A 25,301-nucleotide genomic window follows, 5' to 3' on the forward strand; every position below is an offset into this window, starting at 1 on the left:
CGGCTGCGTCCTGCTCCCCCCGCCCTCCCGGTCCCAGGCTCTGCTGCTACTAAAGCCCGGAGAGCGGAGCGTGCACGTTGAGATTCCTCGGCGGGCCTGGCAGCGGCTGCTGGGCATGCTCAGTGGGCAGGACCCGTTAGAGTGGCGAGTAAGGAAGCGTTGGCTCTTCTCCTGGGTTTGCGTTCCCCTGTTCAGGCCCCGGCCCTGGGCTTTTGTGTGCGCTGAACAGCAGGCACTGCTGCCTTGTCGCGGGGCCGCCCGACCCCAAATGCCGTCTGGCCTGTCCGGTTTCCGCTGTTAGCCTCGCCACCCGGTCGGGAGGAGGAGCGGCGCGGGGCGGGGCCGGCGGGGCTGCGAGCGGGCAGGAGGGCCCTGCCCCAGGAGGGGGTGGGTGCGGGCAGCCCCGCGGGGGGTGGGGGGAGGGGGCGGGCGCGGAGTCACGGGGGTGGGGTCACCGGCGGTGGCTGGGGCGGCCGACCGGGAGGGGAGGGGGCTGTAGGGGGCGGCTTGGCGGAACCAGCCCCGGCTGAGGAGCAGCGGCGACTCCGGGGGCCGGGGCCAGGGCTTTCCGGGCTTCGGTGAAGCCGCCCGGGGCCCCATCTTCCGGGGGCCGCGAGTTCGTGGTGATTGTTGCTGCCGTCGCCCCGGCTGCCATCTCCTCCTCCTGGGCCGCCACCTCCTCTTCCTCCTCCTCCTGGGCCGGCCTGATTCCCTCCTCGCTGCCGCCTCCTCCTGGGCTGGGCCCGCGGTGTCTCGTCCCCTCGCGGAGCCGCTCCTGCAGCCGCCGCCGCCGCCTCCTCATTCATCCTCGTGCACCATAGGCGGCACAGGCTCCAAGATGTCCAACCGAGTGGTCTGCCGGGAAGCCAGTCACGCCGGGAGCTGGTACACAGCCTCAGGTAGGGCCCCAGGCCGGCCGACCCGCCCGCTGCCGCCGCCGCCTGGCCCCGCGCCCGGCCGGCCGAGGTCGGCGGCCCAGCCTCGCGGCAGCGGCGGGCGGGGAGCAGGGCGCGGACGGGCAGCCGGCTGCGGACCGCGTGGGGAGGGAGCGGCCGGAGGACGGCCTCGCCGCCTCCGGGACCCGGGCGGCGTCCCGCGCGGGCAGCCTGGGACCCGCCGCCCTCACGCTCACCGGGGAGTTGGGCGAGAGCGAGAGTTGTCTCCTCGGCAGCCGCCTTCTTCCTTCGGGACCAGACTCCAGGAGAGAATGTGCTCCCTGTGCTTCCCGACCCCATTCTACTTCCAGCCCTGGAAGGACGGTTTGCCTGGCGCCCTAGTCCCGTTTCCCCCACGTCGCAGGGGAGCGACCCCCGGCCTCTTGTCAAGTGAGGGCCACGCTCTTCCCTTCCCCCCACCCCGCGAGCTGGAGGCGCCCTCGGCCAGAAGGAGTTCTCGCAGTCCGCACTCCGTGTAGCTGGGAGGAAGTCTCTCCTTTTTCCTCTGGCAGTTTAGAAAGAGAGGCAGCATTTTCTTGTCATCTTTAAGGTGTTCCGTCTGCTTGAGGGATTTGAGCGAAGGGCTTTTTTCGCACACCAGACCGGAGACAAAGTCTGTGCCTATGAGATCTGTGAGAGGAGGGCCTTCTCCGGGATTTGTAGCTTTGTATGTCGGGGGTAGGGTGGAAGTCCTGCCAAGCGGAGGCTTTGGGTGGCCTCCCAGCCCTTTTGTCAGTGTTTTCATTGTTACTGTCATTTACGAAAGGGGCAGCTGGAGATGGCATCAGCACTTTTCCAGAGCAGCCTCACCAGTGACCAGTCCCTCAACACCAAGCAGGTGCTGGAACTACCTAAGGAACTAGTTGAGGTCTAAAACCATTTTAGAGTTCTTTATGTAAGAGCGTAAGGACTTTCCTTTTACTAAAGCTCTTGTTAGAACAACTGTTTTCTGGGATTATTTTCAGGAGTCACATTTCTCCTATGTTAACGTTCCACTGTGATTCCTAATGGTTCTCAGTCATTTGGTATTGGCTTATCAATAACTGCACCTAACTTCTTAATGCTAAATTGGGTCCTGTTTCCTTTTGCAAATAATGGGATTGAATAGAGACATGGTTTGTGAGAAAACAGAGTTTTGGAAAATTCGTTTCTTTGAGTTTACTAAACTAGCTCATAAATACTTTATCCACCTCCCTGACTCACTGAAGATGTGCTGTGTTGCATTCCTGACAGTTAGTAGTTTTGTATTAAGCAAATATGATATTTTATAGTTATGGTGGCTTCCCTTCATGATCCTAAGTACTTCATGAACATTTGATTGCTTCTCATAACCTGAGAATGTCAGTTACGCTATTTTTTGTTCAGCATATGGGGATATGTAGAGAAATTCAGTGATCCAGAGGCAGAAAATGAATTGAGAAGCGGGAGTTCCTGGTGCCTGGGTTTGTCCTACAATCACCAAGATAGTGTATTGGTATTAAATTTATTAATAAATAGTAGCCTTTTCAGAGATTTAAATAACTTAAGTTTTTTCTTTAGTGGCTTGAAGAGTTAAAAGTCTGTTTTCACTTTCATGGCCATCTTTTGGTTTCTTTTGTTTTGGTTTTCTATACCTTTCAATAAGTGCTTTAAATTTTTTTTTTTTTTTTGGTAGTTTGCATTGTGTGTGAGCAAATGATTTTTGAGGCATTTTTATAGGTTCATGAACATTCTGTAGGTAGTAAAATAAGGCATAGTTCCTATTTGTATCTTCTTAAATGACACAAATCTTTTAAGCTAATTTCCAACTCAAAAAATTACTGTAGTTCTTTCAATAAGTGCTTTAAAATTTTTTTTTTTTTGGTAGTTTGCATTGTGTGTGAGCAAATGATTTTTGAGGCATTTTTATAGGTTCATGAACATTCTGTAGGTAGTAAAATAAGGCATAGTTCCTATTTGTATCTTCTTAAATGACACAAATCTTTTAAGCTAATTTCCAACTCAAAAAATTACTGTAGTTATAGCTAATTAGCAACTGAACTAAAATGGACTCTTTTTGATAAAATTTAAATATATTCTTATTTCCCTAAATTGTGAATGAGAACAGTAATTTTGGTAATGTCAGTAGTCATAGAGAACTTTATTATTAAAAAAAAATTCCGACGATTTGTGTGACTTTTTAAACTAAAGTAATAACTGAGTGAATTTAAAGCAGTTTAAGTTGTAAAGGATTATTTTGTATTTTTAAAAAAGTGGAATAAAGGTATAAGTAAGTAAACTTTGAATTAGTCTAATATCTTCTGTATCTTCTGTACTTAATATTATGCCAAATATACCTATATTGATCATACTGATTGTTAGGAAAATTCAACTTGTATTGTCATTTTTTCTCTAGTAAACTAGCCCTTAAAACTTGTGAAGAATGGGAAAGAGACAGATGTGTTTGTGGATTGTTCTTCTGTGCTTCCAAGAGCATTTGGGTTGTGTCCATAAAATTTAAATGTTTAATTACTGATATAAGTAAGGGTGAAATCACATTTGCTTCGATTATCTAGCTACTTCAGAAAAACAGGTGTGATATGTATGCATATATATGCACACATGTATACATCCATATATATATCTTCATTTATTCATTTTTATTTACCCCTTGTTACATGCTAGATCATTAGTAATATACATTGTTCCCCGTCCTCACGAAATTTACAATTTATTTGAAGTAAGTAATTACTCAAGGCAGCAAATATCGGATAATTTGAGATGAGTGCTCTTAAGAGTTCTTGAGGAGAGTTGAAATCACTTCTAGGTAGGATTGAAATCACTTCTAGGTAGGATTTGAACTGTGCTTTGAAGGAAAGGTAATTGGGTAGGTTTAGAGCAGAAGGAAAGAACATTGGGAAACACCACAAAGTTGTAGAGGAAGGTAAATCTAAGTAGACCAATTTAATAAGAATGGGGGGTCCACACTGGGATGTAGTCCGTGAGTCTGAAAGGTTAGTTATGAGCTAGATTAAAGGTGCCTGTGAATGCTGGGCTAAGGAATTTGACTTATTCAGTAGGCAATGAAAATCAAATGAGAATTTTCTGAGCAGGGGAGTAAAATGATGCAAGTAGCATTTTAGGAAAATTAATCTCATAGGAAGGTTAACCCTCACTTCTTTAGGGGTGTACAACAGGAATCCGCCAACTAACTCGGGCCTACAGGCCAAATCTAGCCTGCAGCTTTTTTTCTTTGAAGGTAAAAAAAACAAAAAAGAAATGCGACAGAGATCTCATGACTTTCAAAGCCTACTATCTGACCCTTTACAGAAAAAGTTTGCTGACCTCTAGGCTAGGTTAGTGGTTCTCAAAGTGCTATTTCTAGACCAGTGGCACAATGACTGTATCCCTAGCCTGTATTCTTTTCTCCAGATTTGTTACTGCTTCATTTCCTTATTTCAATCCTGCTTCATTTCCTTATTTCAGTCCCTTGTCCTCTTTTGTCAGGACAGTTAAAACTATCTCCTAACCGGCCTTCTTGCTGCCAGTTCTTAAGTCCATCCTCTACATGACTTTCGGCTTTCAGAGTAATCTATCTGACTACATCATTTCTTTGCGTTAAAACCTCACTGACCTATCTGGCCTGTTGAATAAGTCTAAGTTCCTTCAAGTCGTGGCCTCTTCATATCTCTTTAGTGCCACTTTCCCCCATCCCATCCAGGTTGTTGCTTTTTACCATCCTCAAGCCATATCTAGCAGCTGTTACTTGTTCTTTAAATACATGATGCTGTTTCTTATTTCTGTGCTTTTGTCCAAGCTGTTCCCTTTGGTAGACTGCTCTTTGCCAGGATAACCCCTCATCTTTTTTAAGCTGAGTTGTTACCACTTCCAAGAAGACTACCCTGATACCTTATTCCCACAGGTACACATTTCATGTTCCATTGTGCTCTCATAATATATCTTGTTCGTATCTCTATGTGTTTACCTTGTAATATATTTGCATATGTGTTCTTCTATATGATTATGTACTCCTTGAAGTCAGGGACCATATCTTACTCGTTTTCTTCCCCAAATACTCGTATGGTTTTTTTTTTTTTTTTTTTTTTAACTTTTTATTTTGAAATAATCTCAAACTTACTGGACAATTGCAAAAATACCACAAACCCCATACAGAGAACTCCAGAATACCTCCATCCCCCCAGATACCCAGATCTACCAATTTTACCATTTTGCCACCTTCACTGTGTCTATCTTTTTTCTGAAAATATGAGAGCAGGTGCCCACATCATACTCCTTGAACACATAATGCTTCCATGTACATTTCTTAACAAGGATATTCACTTATGTAATCAACTTAAATGCAGTTATCAAATTCAAGAAATTTAACCTTTATATAATGCTTACATTCTATATTCCATTTTTTTCTTATGTCCCGATAATGTCCTTTTGAGCCTTTTCTCCTTCATTCTTAGATCCCATCCGGTATCATGTATTGCATTTAATTGTCATTATCTCTTTAGTTTCTCTCTCTGTCTTTTTTTTTATTATTATTTGTGGAAACATACAGATCTTCTCATCCCAACCCCTCCCAAACATACCATTCAGTGAGATTGATCACATTAACGATATTGCAGTACTCTCCCCACCATCCATTACTATACCTTTCCCTTCACCCTGAACAGAAACCCTACAACTAGTTTTGCTTTAATTCCCATTGCCTGTGACCCCCACTCCTGCTAACCTATACTTTACTTTCTGATGTATTCCTTGTGGTTACTATGGGGCTTAAATTTAACATCCCGTATCTATAACAATCTCTTTAACTTCACTAGCATAGGTAAACTATGTTTCTGTATCCCTCTGTCCCCTCACTTTTAAGCAATTGTTGTAACAAATTACATATTTATGCAAAAACTGTTGATATATCATTATCTTTTATGCATTTGCCTTTTAGATCCTGTAGGAATTAAAAAATGGAGTTACAAATCAAATACAGTAGCATTGATATTTACAATTTATCCATGTCATTATCTTTACTGGAAATCTTTATTTCATGTGGCTTCAGTTTATTGTCTAGTGTCTTTTCCTTTCAACCTGCAGAACTCCCTTTAGCATTTCTTGTAGTAACAGTCTAGTGGTGACGATGTCCCTTAGCTTTTGTTTATCTGGGAATGTCTTAATTCTTTCCTCATTTTTGAAAGACACTTTTGCCAGATACACAGTTCCTGGTTGGCAGATTTTTGCTTTCAGCACTTTAAAAATGTCTTCCCACTACCTTTTTTTTGCATCCATGCTTACTGATAATGCTGAGAAATCAGCAGTTAAACTTATTGAGGCTCCCTTGTATGTGACACCTTGCTTCTCTTGTGAATTTCAAAATTCTATCTTTGGCATTTGTCAGTTTGAGTATATCATGATGAGGTGTGGGTCTCTGGGTTTATCCTGTTTGGAGTTCATTGAGCATATTGAATGTGTATATTCATTCATGTCTTTTGTTAAATTTGGGAGGTTTTCATATATTATTTCTTTGAATATTCTCTCTGCCCCTTTCTCTTTTTCTTCTCCTTCCAGTATTCCCACAATCTGTATATTGGTACACCTGTGGTGTTCCACAGGTTCCTCATGCTCTGTTTACCTTTCTTCATTCTTTTTGTTCCTCAGACTGGATGGCTTCAATTGTCTTATCTTCAGGTTCTCTGATTCTTTCTTCTGCCAGCTTCAATCTGCTGTTGAACCCCTTCAGGGAATTTTTAATTTCTATTACTCTGGTCTTTGGCTCTGTTTGGTTCCTTTTTATAATTTCTGTGTCTCTGTTGATATTGTCTTTGTGTTCATATGTTGCTTTTCTGATTTCCTTTAGTTCTTTGTGTATATTTTCCTTTAGCTCTTTGAGATGCTTAGGGCCATTTTTTGGAAGTCTTTGTCTGGTATGTCCCAGGTCTGGTCCTTCTCATTGATGGTTTTATTGCTTTAACCTTCTCCTTTGCTTGGGCCATCACTTTCTGTTTCTTTGTATGTTTTGCAATCTTTTAATGAAACCTGGATATTTTGATATTTTCTTAAGTTATTTCTGGAATTTAGACTTGAAGTGTCTGTTCCTTAAGCTTGTATCCAGTTATTACAGGGATTTCCTTGAACGCCAGGAGCTTACAACAACAAAAATTGGAGGGGAAAAAAAAAAACACCTTTCCTAGTCTTTGTAGATTGACCTGTACGAGTGCTGTCTTTGAGGCCTTATCCATATAGTGAGTTTGGAGACTAGCTCCACACCAAAGCATAGGGGCCTTCCTGGTCTTTCTGCACATGCCTCATTGTCTTGGGCATGTGTAAGTGGCTCTAGGATTCCCCCATTTACATGGAGACAAATGCCCCCTCTTCCTTAGGAAATAGTTTCCCCATGGTCCTGGGCACTGCACTGTATGTCCTTCATTCAGCCACCAATCCCTTGCCCCAGGCAGCATAACTTGACTACTTTCCCACAGATTTCTGTAGGAGAGGTCGGTGAGCTGCCTTCTACATGCAGAACAAGTTCTGGGATGATGAGTCCCTCAGGCCACCAGAGGCAGATTGGGCAGGACATACATTCTCCCAATATGTGTACAAGGGTCACTCTGCTCCCTCTGGAATTGGGACCAGGAATCCATACTGGAAATGTGGGCTAGTTTGCTGAGCTGGTGAGGGGGTGGGGAGGGCCAGTAAGGACACTAGGAGATTTACCACTTTTAAGCAGTCTTTTTCTTGATTCAGCACTTGCCGTTACTGCAGTCCTTTAACTGTTTTCTGGAACTTTGGAAAAAGATTTTCCTGCCAGTCCTTGCTGGTTGTTCAAAGCTTCTGTGGGGGAATGGAGCCCTGAAGTGTCTCACTGCACTGTCATGATTGAGGAGTGTCCTTTTATGTTTTTTGAAAAAATTATTTTTTATTGAGGTGAAAACATGGAAACTAATCATTTTAAAGTAACAATTTAGTACATTCACATTGTTGTGAAACCACCACCTGTCTAGTTCCAAAACACTTTCATCACCACAGAGGGAAGCCTCACACCCATCAAATGGTTGGACGCCATTCCTTCCTTCTTTAGGCCCTGGCAACCACCAGTCTGTTTCTGTATCTATTGATTTACCTATTCTAAGTTGTTCATTTAAGTGGAATCCTACAACATATGGTCTTTCTGTGTAGCTTCTTTCACTTAGCGTGTTTTCAACATCCATCCAAATTGTAGCATGTTATCAATACTTCCTCTTTTTTTTTGTAGTAACATACATACAGTGTAATAAAATTTCCCATTTTAACCACTTTCATGTGTACAATTCAGTAGCATTAATTGCAGTCACAGTGTTGTGCTATCATCAACACCATCTGTGCCAGTTTGAGACTGTTATGGTCTCCCAAAAAGCCATGTTATTTAATGCAATCTTGTGGGGCCAGACCTATTAGTCTTGATTAGGGTGGAACCTCTTGATTGTTTTCATAGAGATGTGACTCAGCCAACTGTGGGTGATAGCTTTGATTAAATTATTTCCATGGAGGTGTGGACCCTGCCCACTCAGGGTGGATCTTGATTCGTTCACTGGATTACTTAAGAGAAATCAAGAGTTGACACAGATGCTTGCTGACGCTTGCAGATGCTTGGAGATGCGGACAGGAGGATGTTTGGAGATCCTAAACTAAGAGATAAAGCCCAGAGTTTGCCCCAGAGAAGCTGAGAGGACCCCCAGGTGCTTAGAGAAAAATGCCCTGGGAGAAAGAAGCAAGAGAGCTGAGAGAGAGGAACGAAGATAGAAGCTCAGAGACATTTTGGAGAAAGCCATTTTGAAACACAATCCAGGAACAAAGGACCAGCAGATGCCAGCCGTGTGCCTTCCCAGCTGACAGAGGTGTTCCAGACGCTCCCTTTAGTGAAGGTATCCTCTTGTTGAGGCCTTAGTTTGGACACTTTTATGGCCTTAGAACTTTAAATCTGTAACCAAATAAATCCCCTTTATAAAAGACAATCCATTTCTGGTATTTTGCGTAATGGCAGCATTAGCAAACCAGAGCGCTATTCATTACCCAAACTTCTTCATCACTCTAAACAGAAACTCCACCCATTAAGCAGTAATTCCCCATTCTCCCTTTTCCTAGTCTCTGGTAACCTGTAATCTACTTTCTATCTCTATGAATCGTCTTGTTTTAGGTATTTCATATGAGTGGAACCTTAACAATATTTGTCCTTTTCTGCCTGGCTTATTTTACTTACCATAATGTTTTTAGGGTTCATGTATGCGGTAGCGTATCGTAACATCATTCCTTTTCTGTCGCTGCATAATATTCCATTTTATGTATTTACCATATTTTGTTTATCCAGTTATGTGTTGGTGGACCCTTGGGATGTTTCCACATTTTGGCTATTGCGAATAATGCTGCTATGAACATTGGTATACAAATATCTGTTTATCTCCCTGCTTTTAATTCTTAAGGATATATAGTGAGGAGTAGAATTGCCAGGTCATATGGTAATTCTATGTTTAACTTCTTGAGGAACTGCCAAAGTGTTTTACACAGCAGCTGCACCATTTTAGGTTCCTACCAACAATGTAGAGGGATTCTAGTTTCTTCATATCCTGCCCAATTCTTACTATATTTTATTCAGATGGGTGTGAAGTGGTATCGTTGTTCTTTTGGTTTGTATTTCCCTAATGACTAATGATGTTGAGCATCTTTTCATGTGCTTATTGGCCATTTGTGTATCTTCTTTGGAGAAATGCTTATTCAGATCCTTTGGCCATGTTTTAATTGGGTTGTTATTGTTTTTGTTTTGAGTTATAAGAGTTCTTTGTATATTCTGGATACATGATTTACAAATATTTTTTCCCATTTTGTAGGTTGTCTTTTCCCTTTCTTGATAATGTCCATTGATGTGCAAAAGTTTTAAATTTTTGTGATTCTGATATATCTACTTTTGTTGCTTGTGCTTTGGTGTCATATCTAAGAATCCATTGTCATATCCAAGTTCATGAAGATATCACCCAATTTTTTCTTCTAAGAGTTATGCTTTTAGTTCTTATATTTAGGGTTGATCTATTTTGAGTTAATTTTTGTATATGGTATGAGGTAGGGGTACAGCTTCATTTTTTGCAGTGTCATTTGTTGAAGAGACTGTTCTTCCGCCATTAAGTGTTATTGACATCCTTTATAAAAATTAAGTGGGCTTAGATGTATGGGTTTATTTCTGGACTCTCAGTTCTATTCCATTGGGTCTGTATGTCTATCCTTATGGCACACTATTACCATACTATGTTGATTACTATAGCTCTGTTCTTACTCATATTTTGCACCCTAAGTATTCTTCAGGTAGTAGCTACTCTGTAAATATTTGAATAAGTGAATGTTAAAATGCTTGACTTAAAATGAATAACTGGCAAGTGGCAATTATTGGTAACATGAGAAGAGAGATATTGATGCTTAAGTCCTGAAGAGCAATGGGGGTGATGTAGGGCTGCTATCAATGAGTCCTTGAGCTTAGTAAGGCTGAAGAATCTTGGTAGTAGGAAAGCAGACATTCTGAACCAGAGACATAATGATACTGGAATCCCCAGTTCCCCTTGAGTTCCTTGTATTCTAACACTATAGAAAAGTTTCACTGTTTTTATGCTTAATATGCATGGGATCATATAATGTATGTCCTCTGAGTCTAACTTCTTTTCCTCAGCATTACTGAGATCAGTCCATGTTGTTTTTTTGTGTTTTTTTTTTCATTCTCTTTGCTGTGTTGTATTCTATTGTGGGAATATACTGGGGTTTATTTATCCATTCTTCTGTTGATTGATGTTTGGGTTCTTTACAGTTTTGCTTTCTTTTACTTAAAAAAAATTTTTTTTGTGAACATATATGGGCATTTCTGTTAGGTATATACCTTAGAGTAGAATTATTAGGTCATGGTTTATGAAGATGTTCAAATTTAGTAGTTTCTGGTAAAGTTTTCCAAAGTGGTGTTACAAATTTACACCCATCAGCAGTGCATGAGAGTTCCAGTTGCTCCACATCCTTGCAATACTTGGTATTGTTGGTCTTTTTAGTGTTTTCCTGGAAGGGTGTGTAGTTTTATTGCCTGGTAGTTTTAATTTGTATTTTCCTGATGAGAAATGATGTTGAGTACCTTATAAGTTAGATATTCCTTGTTTATCAGCTATTTGGATATCTGCTTTAATGTAGTGCCTGGTAAGTCTTTTGACCATTTTTCTGTTGGGCTGTTCGCTTTTTTCATATAGATTTGTATTCTTTATACACTTTAGATACACTCCTTTGTTAGATATATGTATTGCATATATCTCCTTCCACTCTGTGGCCAGCCGTTTCTTAATCTTGGTGTCTTGGTGACTCCAAGTTCTTAATTTTAAAGAAGCCCGGTTTATCAGTGGTTAGTGCTTTTTTGTTTCTATTTATGAAATCTCTATCTACCTCAAGGGCATAAAGTTACTCTCCTTTGTTTTCTTCTAAAAACTTTATCATTTTACCTTTCATACTTAGATCTGCACTTCATTTGGTTGATTTCTGCGTGTGTATGTAGTAGCAGTACATTACGTTAAAGAAGTTTTTTTGAAGTAAACATGCATATAGGAAAAATATACAAATAAGGTGTACCCTGATAAATATTCACAGGCTTAACATACCCATATAACTAGCACACAGATCAAGAAATAGGACTTTTTCAGCATCCCAAAAGGATATATTTCATCTTAATGTTTTCTAAAAACGGAATGTTTTATATCTGCATATTTAATATGGGAGGTTTGTTTTTTTCCTGAAAAATGGTTGATATATTGATGGTGCATTTTATAATCAGTGGTGTCAAAGAATTAAAGAAACACAATATATATCAAAGCCTAGTGATTTCAGAGCATTTTATAATGTTTTTATGGTATATATTTTAGTTGCAGTTTTACTTTTTAGTTGCTTTCATTCATTCTTCCGTATTTCTAAATTTACATAAGGATGTAATTTCATAAAATCACATCAGGGTTCTATTGCTGGAAAACCACAACTGTTATTTTTTTGGATGTACCTTGAGTTCTAGAATGTTGAAATAAAATATTTTGGTTTGTGAGAAATTGGAAAAACTCTGACTAATGAAAGTATTTTTCTTTGAAGAGAAAAGGCTGTATAATAATATTTAGTTTTAAAATAAACTCATTGACGTTATAAGTATGGTTTTCTGTATGCTGGTTTTTCTTTGCATCTCGTCTTATTAATTTTACTTTGGAAAGGGCAAGAAGGAAAAACAAATTTAATAGGCAAACTGTTAAGATTATTGTTTGACTACTCTAGTACTTTTCTCACTCTCCTTCCTGTCCTCTCACTTGCAGTTTCCATGTCAAATTTATCTCCTTCCCTACCTCCATAGGGAAGGGGATATAGACCACAAAATATATAAATGCCATTAAAGGTATTCTATATGTGTATTACACATATATTATCTCTAATCCTCAAAAGGATGCTATGAGGTTGGTATTATCTCCATTTATGGCTGAGGAAACTATGGTTCAGTGAGGTTGATTAACTTGCTTAAGGTACAAGTAAGTGGAAGAGCCGGCCTGACTCCAAAGCCAGTAGTTTGTGTTATGGACAGAGAGGTGGGGTGAGATATATGGCCCCAAACACTGAACTTTTTCTGTCTTGCTTCAAGTGTTTCCCAAACTACAGAGTGGACATTTAACTACATACTTTTGTATCATTTATGGTTGATGAAGCATTTTCTTGTACGTTTTTATTTGAGTTTTACAAAAATCCTATGATTGTAGGATAGGTAAGGCAGGCAGTGTAGGATAGGTAAGGCAGGCAGGTCTTTACTCCACCCCTACCCAGCCATTTTGTAGATAAGAAACTAAGTCTTGGAGGATGCTAAATTGCCTGACTCATACAAGTAGTAAATGGTGGAGCTAGGATATGATCTAATACTGACTGAAACCTGCTGTTCTTCTATTGTAAAGTAATGCCAGAGTAAGGAAAAAGTTGAGCTATTTGGAATAAGTAAACATTGTTATATTTGCCAGGTAAATATCTTATATTACAAAGTAACAAAATTATAATTAAAACACTTATGAATATTGAATATTATTCATGTAATATAATGGTGGAGGAATTGGTTTAATTAGGCTAGTCCCAGAATCTGAAGTTAGCCTGACAAAATGTGGCACTTGAGAGGCTCTATTTACACATTCAGTGATTTAACATGGAACAAACTGAGTTCTATATGAGGAGTGCTATTCTAGGATTAGGTGTGTAGCAGGGGATGAAACAAAATCCCTAGAGTATACATTCTTGTTGGGGGCGACAGACAATAAATGAGGTACATAAGTAAAGTATATAGTATGTTAGGAAGAAATAAGTGCTATGAAGAATAACAAAGCAGAGTAGGTACGTAAGGAATTTTAAAGACTGAAGTTGGGGGCTTTGCAGTTTTAAATAGGATGGAAAAGAAGTCTTCACCGGGAAGATATATGTGGGTAAAGACTTAAGTAAGTGAAAGAACACATCTTGCATATTATCTGGGGAAACAATTTTAGGCAGTGTGTACAGCAAGTTCAAAGGCCCTGAGCTTGGAGCAGCCCTGGACTTAATAAGGACTTTGACTATTACTCTTGATGAAATAGCCATTGAAAAGTTTTGAGCAGTTGATGACATGATCTAATAATATGATTTAATTAAAAAAAAAACAATTGCTGTGTTGGGAATAGACTAATGGGGAGTGGTGAGGGCAGTGACAAGGGCAGAACCAGGGAGACTAGTCAGGAGGAAAGCAGTAATCTAAGTGAGAGATGTTGGTGGCTTTGGACTGAGTAATGGCAGTGGAGGTGGTGAGAAGTGTTGGTTTCTGGATACATTTTGAAGATAGAGCTAAGAGGATATGCTGACAAGATAAGGTTTAGCCTTGAGCAATTGAAGTGATGGAATTGCTATTATCTGTGATAGGGAAGACTATAAGAGGAACAAGTTCTGAGTGGGAAAGCTTAGTTTTGAAATGTTATGTAGTCAAGTGGATGTATATGAGTCTGGAGTTCAGGGGAGTTCTATTCTGGAGATGTAAATTTGGGAATTGTCATCATATAGATGATATTTAAAGTCAAGTTTCTGAATGAACTCACCATGAGAATGAGAGTAGCTGGATGTAAGAGGTCCAATGATTGAACGTTAGAATATTTCCAGCATGAAGAGATAGGGAAATACTGGGAGAATCCTTCAAGGTGACCGTGATTCAGCATGTCATGAGGAGGAGAATGGCATGTCTTGGGAGCCAAGTAAAGAAAATACATTTCAACACAATTTCTATAGATTTGCCTGGTGTTTTTCTTTGAAAAATACAACTTGTAAGTATGATCTAAGCCACAAGAATCTTAACCATCTCTTACACCACTGCTAGAGAGGATTTCTAAAAATATAAATCAGATCATAGTATCCTTTTCTCAAAACACAATGATCATACTCAGAAACATTCAGATTTCTTACCAAGGGACTCAAGGTCTTACATGCTCTGGCCTCTGTTTAACTTTTCATTTCATTGTCTACTGCTCTCCCATTTCATTCATGCTTTTCCAACCATTCTGGCCTCTCCTTGCTGTTCTCCAAATATGTCAAGCTTATTCCTGCTTTAGGGTTGTTGTGTGTACCCCTTGAAATTGACAATCCTGGTTTGGTGGCCAAGAAATGAAATTTTTATTAATTCCTTTATTTTGTAGTCACAGTTAGAAGGAGATAGAGGAAGAGGTGTTGAAAATGGGCTTGATAGCTTTTCCCAAAGTGTTTTCTGAGAAACAGCAGTCCTTGGTGATGACTTTTGCAGAAGGATTTAATGGTCAAATAAATTTAGAAAATGTTGCATCTTTGTTTATTTTCCCCTTGGCCTGACAACTCACAATAGACTTTTGTTATGGATCTCTGTCTTGGTGAGTGTTCCATATTCATTTGATAATGATAAGTAGAGGCAGACAATAAAAAGTAAAGAAATGACAAAGCTTCTCCCTCTTCTAGCCAATACATTCTGTAGAGAAAGTAGCATTTGTGGGGTGAAATACTCTATAATTGTCAATTAGATTAAGTTGGATTATTGTATTTAAATCTATAATCCCCTTGATTTTATTTTTACTGTTGCTCTCAGTTCTTGTGGAAGCAGTATTGAAATTTTCATCTGTAATTGTGGACTTGTTTTTCTTTTAAGTTTTGTTGATTTGTTGTTTCATGTATTTGTTTAGGATTGTATCTTTTTGATGAATTGGCCCTTTATCATTATGTTTATTTCTCTTTGTATCTGCTAATATTTCTTGTTTGGAAATGTTCTTTGTCTTATATAAATACAGCCAATCCAGCTTTCTTATGATATTTACATGGTATATGTTTTTCCATTTGTGTCTGGTGTGCTCCTCAGTCCACCCTCAGGTCTCATGATTCATTGATTCCTTAGAACTCAGAAAAGCTGTTACACTCATGGAGATAGTTTATTACAGCAAAAAGATAAAGAACAAAAAGGACCGAGTTGAGGAGAAACTAGGCAGGAGCTTCCAACTGTCCTCTCCCAGTAGAGTCGCATGGATAGCACTTGATTCTACCAAGTGTATTTGTTGTGTGAAGTATTGCCCACCAGGGAAGCTCACCTGAGTCTTGCTGTCCAGGGTTTTTCTTGGGAGTCAGTCACAAAGGCATGGAGTGCTCACATAGTTGACCTTAGCTACTAGCTTCCAGCCCCTGTCCCAGAGCCCCAAGTGAACAAAAATAGGCGTTCACCATAAATCACATTGTTAACATAAACTATGGGGCAAGGCCCCAGGCATACAAAGACATTTTTTTTGTTATTGTGGTAAAATACATATAACGTGATTGTTACCATATTAACCATTTTAAAGTGTACAGTCCAGTGGCATACTATACATTCAAAATGTACAACCATCACCAGTATCTAGTTGCAGAACATTTTCATCAGCCCAAAAGGAAACCCCATACTGATTAAATAGTCACCATTTCCCACTCCCTACCAGGCCTTGGCAACTGCTAATCTGTATTCTGTCTCTATAGATTTGCCTGTTCTGGATATTTCATATGAACGAAATCATAGAATATTTGTCCATTTGTGTCTAGTTTCAGCCTTGTTGTAGTATGTATTGGTATTTTATTCCTTTTTGTGGCTGAATAATACTCCATTGTGTGTATTTACTTTATTTTGTTTATCTGTTCATCACTGTTGCACATTTGGGCTGTTTCCACTTTTTGGTTTTTGTGAATAAACATGAACATGTCCAAGTATTTGTTTGAGTACCTGTTTTAAATTCTCTTGGGTATATACCTAAAAGTAGAATTCCTGGGTCATATGATAATTCTATGTTTAACTTTTTGAGGAACCATTAAACTGTTCTTCACAATTTTCCCACAGTTTTCATTTCCATCGCCAATGTAAGAGAGTCCCAATTTCTCCACATCCTCAGCAGCACTTATTTTCCCTTTCTTTCTTTTTTTCTTTCTTTTTTCTTTTCTTCTCTTTTCTTCTCTTTTCTTTCTTTCTTTTTCTTTTTTTCTTTTCTTTTCTTTCTTTCTTTCTTTTTCTTTCCTTCCTTCCTTCCTTCCTCCTTTCCTTTCTCCTTTCTCCTTTCTCCTTTCTCCTTTCTCCTTTCTCCTTTCTCCTTTCCTTTCCTTTCCGTTAATCACCATCCCAGTGGGTGTGAAACAAGATCTCATTATGGTTTTTATTGAGCATCTCTTCATGTGCTTAGTGGACATTTTTCTGTCTTCTTTGGAGAAATATCTATTCAACAAATACTTTGCCCATTTTTAAATTGAGTCACTTGTGTTTTTTTTGTGGAGTTGCAAGAGTTCTTTATATATTCTGTATACTAAACTCTTACATGTTTTGTACATATTTTCCTTCCATTTTGTGGTTTTCTTTTCATTCTCTTGAGAGGGTTCATGATGAAGTAAAGTTTAAAAAATTGATGAAGCCCAATTTATCTATTGTTTGTTTTGTCGCGGTGCTTTTCGTATTGTGTCTGAGAAACCATTGCCAAATCCAAGATCATGAAGTTTACTGCACGTATGTTTTCTTTGAAGAGTTATGGTTTTATCTTATATTTAGGTCTTTGATCCATCTTGAGTTAATTTTTGTAAATGTTATGAGGTAAGGGTCACACTTCATTCTTTGTTTGTGGGTATCTAATTGTTTCAGCATCATTTGTTGAAGAGACTATTCTTTCCCCATTGAATTGTCTTGACACCCTTGTCAAAAATCAATTGACCATAGAGTTATGGTTGTATTGTTGGACTCTTAATTCTATTATAGTAATCTATATGTATATACTTATGCCAGTAGCACATTATTTTGTTTGCTGTAGCTTTATAGTAAGTTTAAATTTGAGAACTGTGTGTCCTCCAACTTTGTTGTTTCAGGAATGTTTGGCTGTTCTGGGTTCCTTGACTTTTCATATGAATTATATGATGGATTATTCCATTTCTGGAAAAAAAAAACACCTTTGGGATTTTGTTAGAAATAAATATTACATTGAATCTGTAGATTGTTTGGGAAGTCTTGATATGTTAGCAAGATTAAGTCTTCCAAACCATGACCACAGAAAGTCTTTCCATTTATTTTGGTCTTCTTTAATTTCTTTCAGCAATGTTCTGTAGTTTTCAGTGTACAAATCTTACACCCCATTGGTTAAGTATTCCCCTAAGTTCTTTTTTTAAACATTTTTTTTGTTTTTTATTGTGAACTTTAACATATATTCATAACAGTGATAACTTTCAAAGTATGATTTCACAAGTAGTTAAAGAGCAAATTTTGAGGAATGTCATGGGTCACAGTTCCACAACTTCATCCATTTCCATTATTAAATAATATGACATACATACAGAAAGGTGTCATCTCTCAATGTACAGCTCAACAAGAAGTCATGTAGGTAATTTCAAAGATTGTTATGGATCCGTACTCTTTTTGATGTGAAGATAAATAGAATTATTTTCTAAATTTCCTTTTGCAAATTGTTCATTGCTAGTAGATAGAAGTACTACTGATTTCCATATTCAGGTGTAAAACTGAGTAGTATTAATAACATTCACAATTACCATTACCACTGTATATTAGCAGAACTTTTCCATCGCTCTAAATAGAAACTCTGTATCAATTAAGAATTAATTCCCCAATCCCTGCCTCCACCCCAACCCCAACCTGTATTCTAGTTTCTGATTCTATGAATTTGCTTTTTCTAATTATTTCATATCTGGGAGATCATGCAATATTTGTCCTTTTGTGTCTGGCTTATTTTACTTAACATGATGTCTTCAGGGTTCATCCATGTTGTTGCATGTTTCAGAGCTTTATTCTTTTTCACAGCGGTCTAATATTCCATTGTGTGTATGTCTGTGTGTGTGTGTGTGTGTGTGTGTCACATTTTGTTTATCCATTCATCAGTTGATGGACACTTGGGTTGCTTCCATCTTTTGGCATTTGTGAATAGTGTTGCTGTAAACATTTGTGTGCAAGTATCTGTTTGAGTCCCTGCTTTCAGTACTTTTGGGTAGATACCTGGAAGTGTGATTGTCAGGACATATGATAATTTCACACAACTTTCTGAGAAATAGCCAAACTTTTCCACAGTGGCTGCATCATTTTACATCCCCACCAATAATGTATGAGGTTTCCTATTTCTTCACATCCTCTCCAACACTTGTTATTTTTCATTTTTTTAATAGTAGCCATTCTGTGAAATGGTACCTCGTGGGTTTGATTTGCATTTCCCTAATTGCTAATGATGTTGACCATCTTTTCATATGCTTTTGGGCCGTTTGTATATCTTCTTTTGCCCATTTTTAAATTTGGTTGTGTGTCTTTTTGTTGTTGAGTTGTATGATTTCTTTATATATTCTGGTGATATTAAACCCTTGTTGGGTATATATGGTTCCCAAATATTTTCTCTGAATTTGAGGAATGTTTTAACTGATTTGTCTTTTAGCACTTTAAAGATATTCCATTTTCTTTGGGCTTACATGGCTTCTGAGGTGTTTGTGATGATTTTTCTTATATTTTTTCCTCTGAACTCAATCATGTCTGGTTGTTTTAAGATATTTTACTTATTATCAGTTTTTGGCTATTTTATTATGATGTGCTTTTAAACAGTTTTGAGTTTATACTGTTTGGTGTTTTCTGTGCTTTTTTGAACTTTGGGTTGCTGTTTTGGAAAATTTTGGAAAATTTGGAAAAATTTTTACCATGAACACTATTACCACAAATATTTTTCTTTTCACACATTTATTGTCATTGACTCCAATTATATGTATCTTAGATAGCCTCATATTGGCCTGCACTTTCCTAAACATATTTTTTGTTTCTTCTCCATGCTTTCTTTTGGGTAATTTTATTTTTTTATTTTCAAGTTCGCTGATGTTTTCTTTTGCAATATCTGAATTTGGTTGTAATTCCATAAGTGGAATTTTCATTTCAGATATTATTTTTCATCTCTGGTATTCTGTTTGATTCTCTTTTATTTATCTTCTTGGTATATTCATGTTTTCAGTTGAATTTTTGGGAGTATTATTTTTACATATAGCTCTTTTAATGTCTTTTCTGCTGTTTCCATTATCTCTTTAATTTCTGGGTCTGTTTATAGTTCCTTATTTTTCTTCTGGTATGGGTCACAATTTTTACGTTTTTAAATTGGATATTGGGTGTGAATTTTACCTCCTTGAGTACTGGTATTTGTGGTATTCATTATAAAAACATGGAGCTTGCATTTCTTTTGGAGAGAGTTACTTTGATATCAGTATGATCGTTTTGAAACTTGTCTTAAGTTTTTAAATTTTTAAAAAATTTTTCAAACGACAGATTAGTCTTTAAGGCTGGTATATTTTTATTTGTGGTCTTTTCTGAATGTTCCATATTAAAGAGAGGTTATCAGTACTAAAACTGGTGGTGGTTCCAATGATTTATGGCCCTGTGTACTCTGGGAATTGTTCTTTTCCCCCAGAAGCTTTTTTTAATTGAGTCTTGCGGATGGGTTTCATTCTGTTCTTGCACAGATTGGTTTCGAGCCAAAAATTCAAGTGGTCTCTTTTTACAGATTCCTGTATCTCTTTCCCTTACAGTTTTCTCTTCTCCAGAATCGTGTTCTGCAAATTCTAGCCATTTACGCCTCCCCAAACTCAAGGTACATCTCAGGAATCCAAACTGGCTTAGTTTGTGTTCCTTTTTGCTAGACTATGGTTTGTAAATTGCCTTCTGGTAGAATTCTTGGCAATTTTAGGTCTCACATTGTTTGTTTTCGTGTTCTTCGGGATAACATACCTGTTGTCCATATGGTCTAGTGTCTGAACACAAGCCTATATATATTGTTTTATATGTTTTGTCTAAGTCTGTAGTTGTGTATGGTGAGAGTGTAAGTCTGGACCCTTTTACTTCATTGTGAGTGGAAATAGAATTAATATTACTGTAGTATAGTTTTAACATATTACTTTTACTATAAGTAAATTTGAGCATATTTTTTATCGTTGTTATTTTTATTTCCTTTTCTGTGAATTACTTGTTTATATCCTTGCCCTTCGTTTTTCTAGTGTGACTATGTGTGTGTGTGTGTGTTTGTAATCTGTAAGAGCTCTCTATATAGAAAAATTGTCTCTTTTTCTCTGTGGTATTAGTTGTAAATACTTGTTCCCAGTTTGTCATTTGATTTTTGATTTTCTTATGTTATTCCTTTCCATGCATATTAAAAATTTGTATAGTGTTGAGATAACTAATTTTCTTCCATGATTTCTGGGTTTTTGACATATTTAGATGTTTCCCACTTCCAAGATTATAAAATAATTCTCTGTGGATAATTCTCATTTTTTATTTATTTACTTTTTACTTTTTAATCTTTTAACCATTTGGAATCTGTGACATTAGATTTGAGCTATGAACTATACTTTTATTTATTGCCATAGTACTTCTTATTATATAATGCATTTTTTTCTCACAATGTGAGATTATTCCTTTATCATTACACTGAATTCCCTTATGTTTTTGTGTTGATTTCCAGACAGCCTGTTTGTTTCTGTTGATATATTCTTGGGACAGTTAGCATACTGTTTTGATTACATTAGTTTAATATTATGAGTTACTATCATTTCTCTTCTGTTTCACAAATTTCTTGGCTATTTTGCTGGTTTGTTTTTATTTAGTTTAGGATCGGCTTTTCTGCTTACCAAAACAAAACCAAAACCCTGTTGTTTGTATTTTCATTGGAATCTTACTAAACTTATAGATGAATTTTGAGAGACTTTACATTTTTTAATCAATTTTTGCATATTAAATCTGTATTGCTTTTTTTTAAAATTCTGTTTTATTGAGATATATTCACATACCATACAGTCATCCATGGTATACAATCAACTGTTCACAGTACAATCATATAGTTATGCATTCATCACCACAATCTATTTCTAAACATTTTCCTTACATCAGAAACAATTAGAATAAGAATAAAAACAAAAAGTCGAAAAGAACACCCAAACCATCCCCCCCATCCCACCCTATTTTTCATTTAATTTTTGTCCCCTTTTTTCTACTCATCCATCTATAGACTAGATAAAGGGAGTGTGATCCACAAGGTTTTCACTTTCCACAATCACACTGTCTCCCCTTGTAATCTACATGTTATACAGTTGTCTTCAGGAATCCAGACTACTGGGTTGGAGTTTCATAGTTTCAGGTATTTACTTCTAGCTATTTCATGTATTGCTTTTTTTTTTTTTTTTTTTTGTCATTTTGGAAACCTCATTTATTTTGAAAGGGCTTCCAAGGCTGGTGGTGACTGAGGGGCAGGGAGCTGTTCAGAGCAGCTTGGGCCTCTGTTTCCCTCTGCACTTCACAAGGTGGTTTCAGCCTCCACCACATGCTGCCTGCCTGTGGAGTCGGTTTCTGGCAGTGGTGATTGACGTCTCAGACTTGCATGGTCCTCACCAATGGCACCAGGCCCCAGGTCCCCCTAGAAAGTCTGTGAGAGCCGCAGGAAGGCGAGAAGAGGCCCCCGGGGCTTTCCTGGGCACTGCTCCACCCTCAAGCATGAGCGAGTTAAACTTTTCCAACAAGTGGCATTATGAAGAACAAATACTCCAGAGCCCACCCTCTGTACACCAAAGTTTTGATTTGCCTACATTCCTTCATCTTGCTTCTAGATGAACGCTATCTTTACATGATGCTTACCTTTTCTGCTTTGCTCATCTCTCTAATGCAGCCTGACCTTGTTGTGCATTGGCACACATATCCCACAAAGATGTGTAGTGGCAGGGCCTTTTTTGTCTTTTCAGATGTATCAGTGTATGTATTTTGCTGCCTTGTTTGTTGTAGTCTTCACTACATTTATATTCATTATATCCTCTGTTCAAACCCGGTTAGTTTTTTTTTGGGGGGGGGGAGGTTGTTGTTGTATGATTCCCTTTATTTGAAATATCCTGAATAGGCAAATCTATAGTGATGGAAGGTAGAACCAGTTACCCTGGTTGCCTAGGGATGGGGATTGGAGGGAGAAGGGGGTGATGGCTGAGAATGCGGGGTTTCTTCTAGGGTTGATGAAATGTTCTAAAATTGATTGTGGTGATGAATACATAAATTTGTGAATATATGAAAAGCCACTGAATTATGTACTGTGAGCGAATTGTATGGAGTGTTGAGTTTTATCTCAATATAGCTGTTTAAAAAATAGGGAAGAATAATTTCTACCCCATAGGGTTGTGGGGAGGATTAAAAAAGATGATGTACGTAAAAATACCCAGCAACCAGGCATTTAGTGGGTGTTCCAGAATTTTAGTAGCTATGATTCTTAAACCCCTTTTTAGGCCACCAGCGGTGAAAAGTCAGGAACTGGTTGCGGTTATGTTCCCACTTTTCTTTTTTTTTTTTTTTTTAATTCAATTTTATTGAGAAATATTCACATAGCATATAATCATCCATGGTGTACAGTCAGCTGTTCATAGTACCATCTTATAGTTGTGCATTCATCACCCCAATCTATTTTTGAACGTTTTACTTACACCAGAAAGAATCAGAATCAGAATAAAAAATTAAAATTAAAAAAAAAAGAAAAAAGGAAAAAAAAGGATCCCCTTCCCCATCCCACCCTATTTTTCTTTTAGGTTTTGTGCCCATTATTCTATTCATCCATAGGGTTTTCACAATCACACTGTAACCCATTGTAAGCTACATTGTTATACAATTGACTTCAAGAGTCAAGGCTACTGGGTTGGAGTTTGATAGTTTCAGGTATTTACTTCTAGCTATTCCAATATATTAAAACCTAAAAAGTGTTATCAATATAGTGCGTAAGAATGCCCACCAGAGTGACCTCTTGACTCCATTTGAAATCTCTCAGCCACTGAAGCTTTACTTTGTTTCATTTCGCATTCCCCTTTTGGTCAAGAAGATGTTCTCAATCCCACGATGCCGGATCCAGATTCATCCCTGGGAGTCATATCCTACGTTGCCAGGGGGATTTACACCCCTGGGAGTCAGGTCCCACACAGGGAAGGCCATGTATTGCTTTTTATTTCCTGTTTTGCTTTTTACATGGTATGTTTTTCCATTATATCTCTCATAAGAGCTATTTGTATATATGAAAACTTTGTTGATTTTTCAGATTGTTTTTTTAATCTTGTTAGGTGATTTTCTTGAAATTTTGAGACATGTAGTCATTAATTTGCATATAATGATTATTTTAACTCCTTCCCAATCTTCATACCTGTAATTTACTTTCTTGTCTAATTGCATTGGCTAATTAATACATACCTCCAGAAGACTGTTAAATAAATAGTGATGATGATGAATTGTAATGGGAATGCTTCTATGTTTATCTGTTATGAATAATTCAGGTTACTAAGTTTAGATAGTGAACAGGGTGAAGGGAGGCTTAGAATGAGTAACTCCCATTCTAAGCAGTGATAAGGTCTTGCTGTGATATGTGTGAGGTGCATGTAAGCTTCAGTTGAAGTTAAAAACCTAGGACAGAGGTTTCAAACTTTTTGTGTAAAAGACCAGAGAGTAAATATTCTGTACTTTCTTTATTGCAGCTTCTCCACTCTGCCATTGTATTGTGAAAATAGCCATATTTAATATGTAAACTAATAAGTGTGGCAATGCCTCAGTAAATTCATTTACAAAAAAAAGGTGTTGGACTAGATTTGGCCTATGGGGTCTAATTTGAGATACTAATCCATAGACAAAGACATATGCCCTTTTGTGTTGGACTGTTAGGAAAGGGAACAGAAGTAATTTAAGAATTTTTATTAAGGTCTACCCTACAAAAAATTTTAAAACTGTTCTGTGTTATAGAATTCTCATCAAGTTGCAAGCAGTCAAGAGTTTATTACTTGTAACTGAAAGTTCAAACTAAAGGACAGCTTTTTTTTAAAAAAAATTCAGTTTTATTCAGATATATCCACATACCACACAGTGATCCAAAGTGCACAATTAACTGTTGATAGCACCATCACACAGCTGTGTACCTGTCACCCCAATCCATCTTCCGAACACCTTTCTTGTAACAGAAAAAGTGAAAATAGGAATAAAATAAAAGTAAAGAAGAACACCCCAAACACCCCCTCCCTCCCAGCCTATTCTCCATCCAGTTTTTTGTCTCCTTTATTCCACCCATCCATCCACACACTGGACAAGGGGAGTGTGATCCACAAGGCCCTCACAATCACACTGCCACCTCTTGCAAGCTACATTGCTATACAGTCATCCTCAAGAGCCAAGGCCACTGGTTTGCAGTTTGATAGTTTCAGGTATTTACTTCTAGCCATTCCAACGCATCAAAACCTAAAAAGGGGTATCCATATAGTGCACAAGAATGCCCACCAGAGTGACCTCTCGACTCCACCCGGAATCTTCCAGCCACCGAAACTCCACTTCGTCCCACCTCACACCCCGCTTCTTGTCAAGAAGATGCCCTCAATCCCACGATGTTGCATCCAGATTTATCCCCTGGAGTCATATCCTTCATTGCCAGGGAGATTTACATCCCTGGGAGTCAGGTCTCAAGTAGGGGGGAGGGCAGTGAATGTTCACCTGCCGAGTGGCTCAGTTGCAGAGAGAGATGGCCGCATCTGAGCAACAAAGAGGCACTCAAGGGGAGACCCTTTGGCACAATTATAAGCAGGTTTAGCCTGTCCTTTGCAGTGACAAGCCTCATGAGGGCAAGTCCCACAACAGAGGGCTCGGCACTTCAAACCACCTGTAAAGGACAGCTTTTAAATATATGAAAGTTAGTGAAATAACTTTGTTTCTCCTACTTTATTATTAACTATTTTATTTATTTTTTTTTAGAAAATGGATTTATTTATAGTTTTAAAATAAGTTTTCCCTTCTGTGTCTTAGAAGTTAATTTCATTCCCCTTTGACCATTGCTTTTCCTTCTGGAATAA

At 38.2% G+C, this 25,301-nt stretch overlaps 1 protein-coding gene across 3 annotated transcripts in view; it reads left to right on the forward strand.

Annotated features, from left to right (window-relative positions):
• Positions 1 to 501: 501 nt before the first annotated feature.
• The window catches only part of MEMO1 (mediator of cell motility 1), a 158,648-nt gene continuing 133,848 nt past the window's right edge, over positions 502 to 25,301 (forward strand). Inside the window, exon 1 of one of the 3 annotated variants that reach the window (XM_037807533.1) lies at positions 502 to 899. In XM_037807533.1, the coding sequence (XP_037663461.1) occupies positions 839 to 899 (61 nt within the window). In that variant the 5' untranslated portion in view covers positions 502 to 838. The remainder of the gene's footprint in view (positions 900 to 25,301) is intronic. The other 2 variants (XM_037807532.1, XM_037807534.1) reach the window with 2 other exon arrangements.

Source organism: Choloepus didactylus, chromosome 17 (genome assembly GCF_015220235.1).
Source record: "Choloepus didactylus isolate mChoDid1 chromosome 17, mChoDid1.pri, whole genome shotgun sequence".
Lineage (NCBI taxonomy): Eukaryota > Metazoa > Chordata > Mammalia > Pilosa > Megalonychidae > Choloepus > Choloepus didactylus.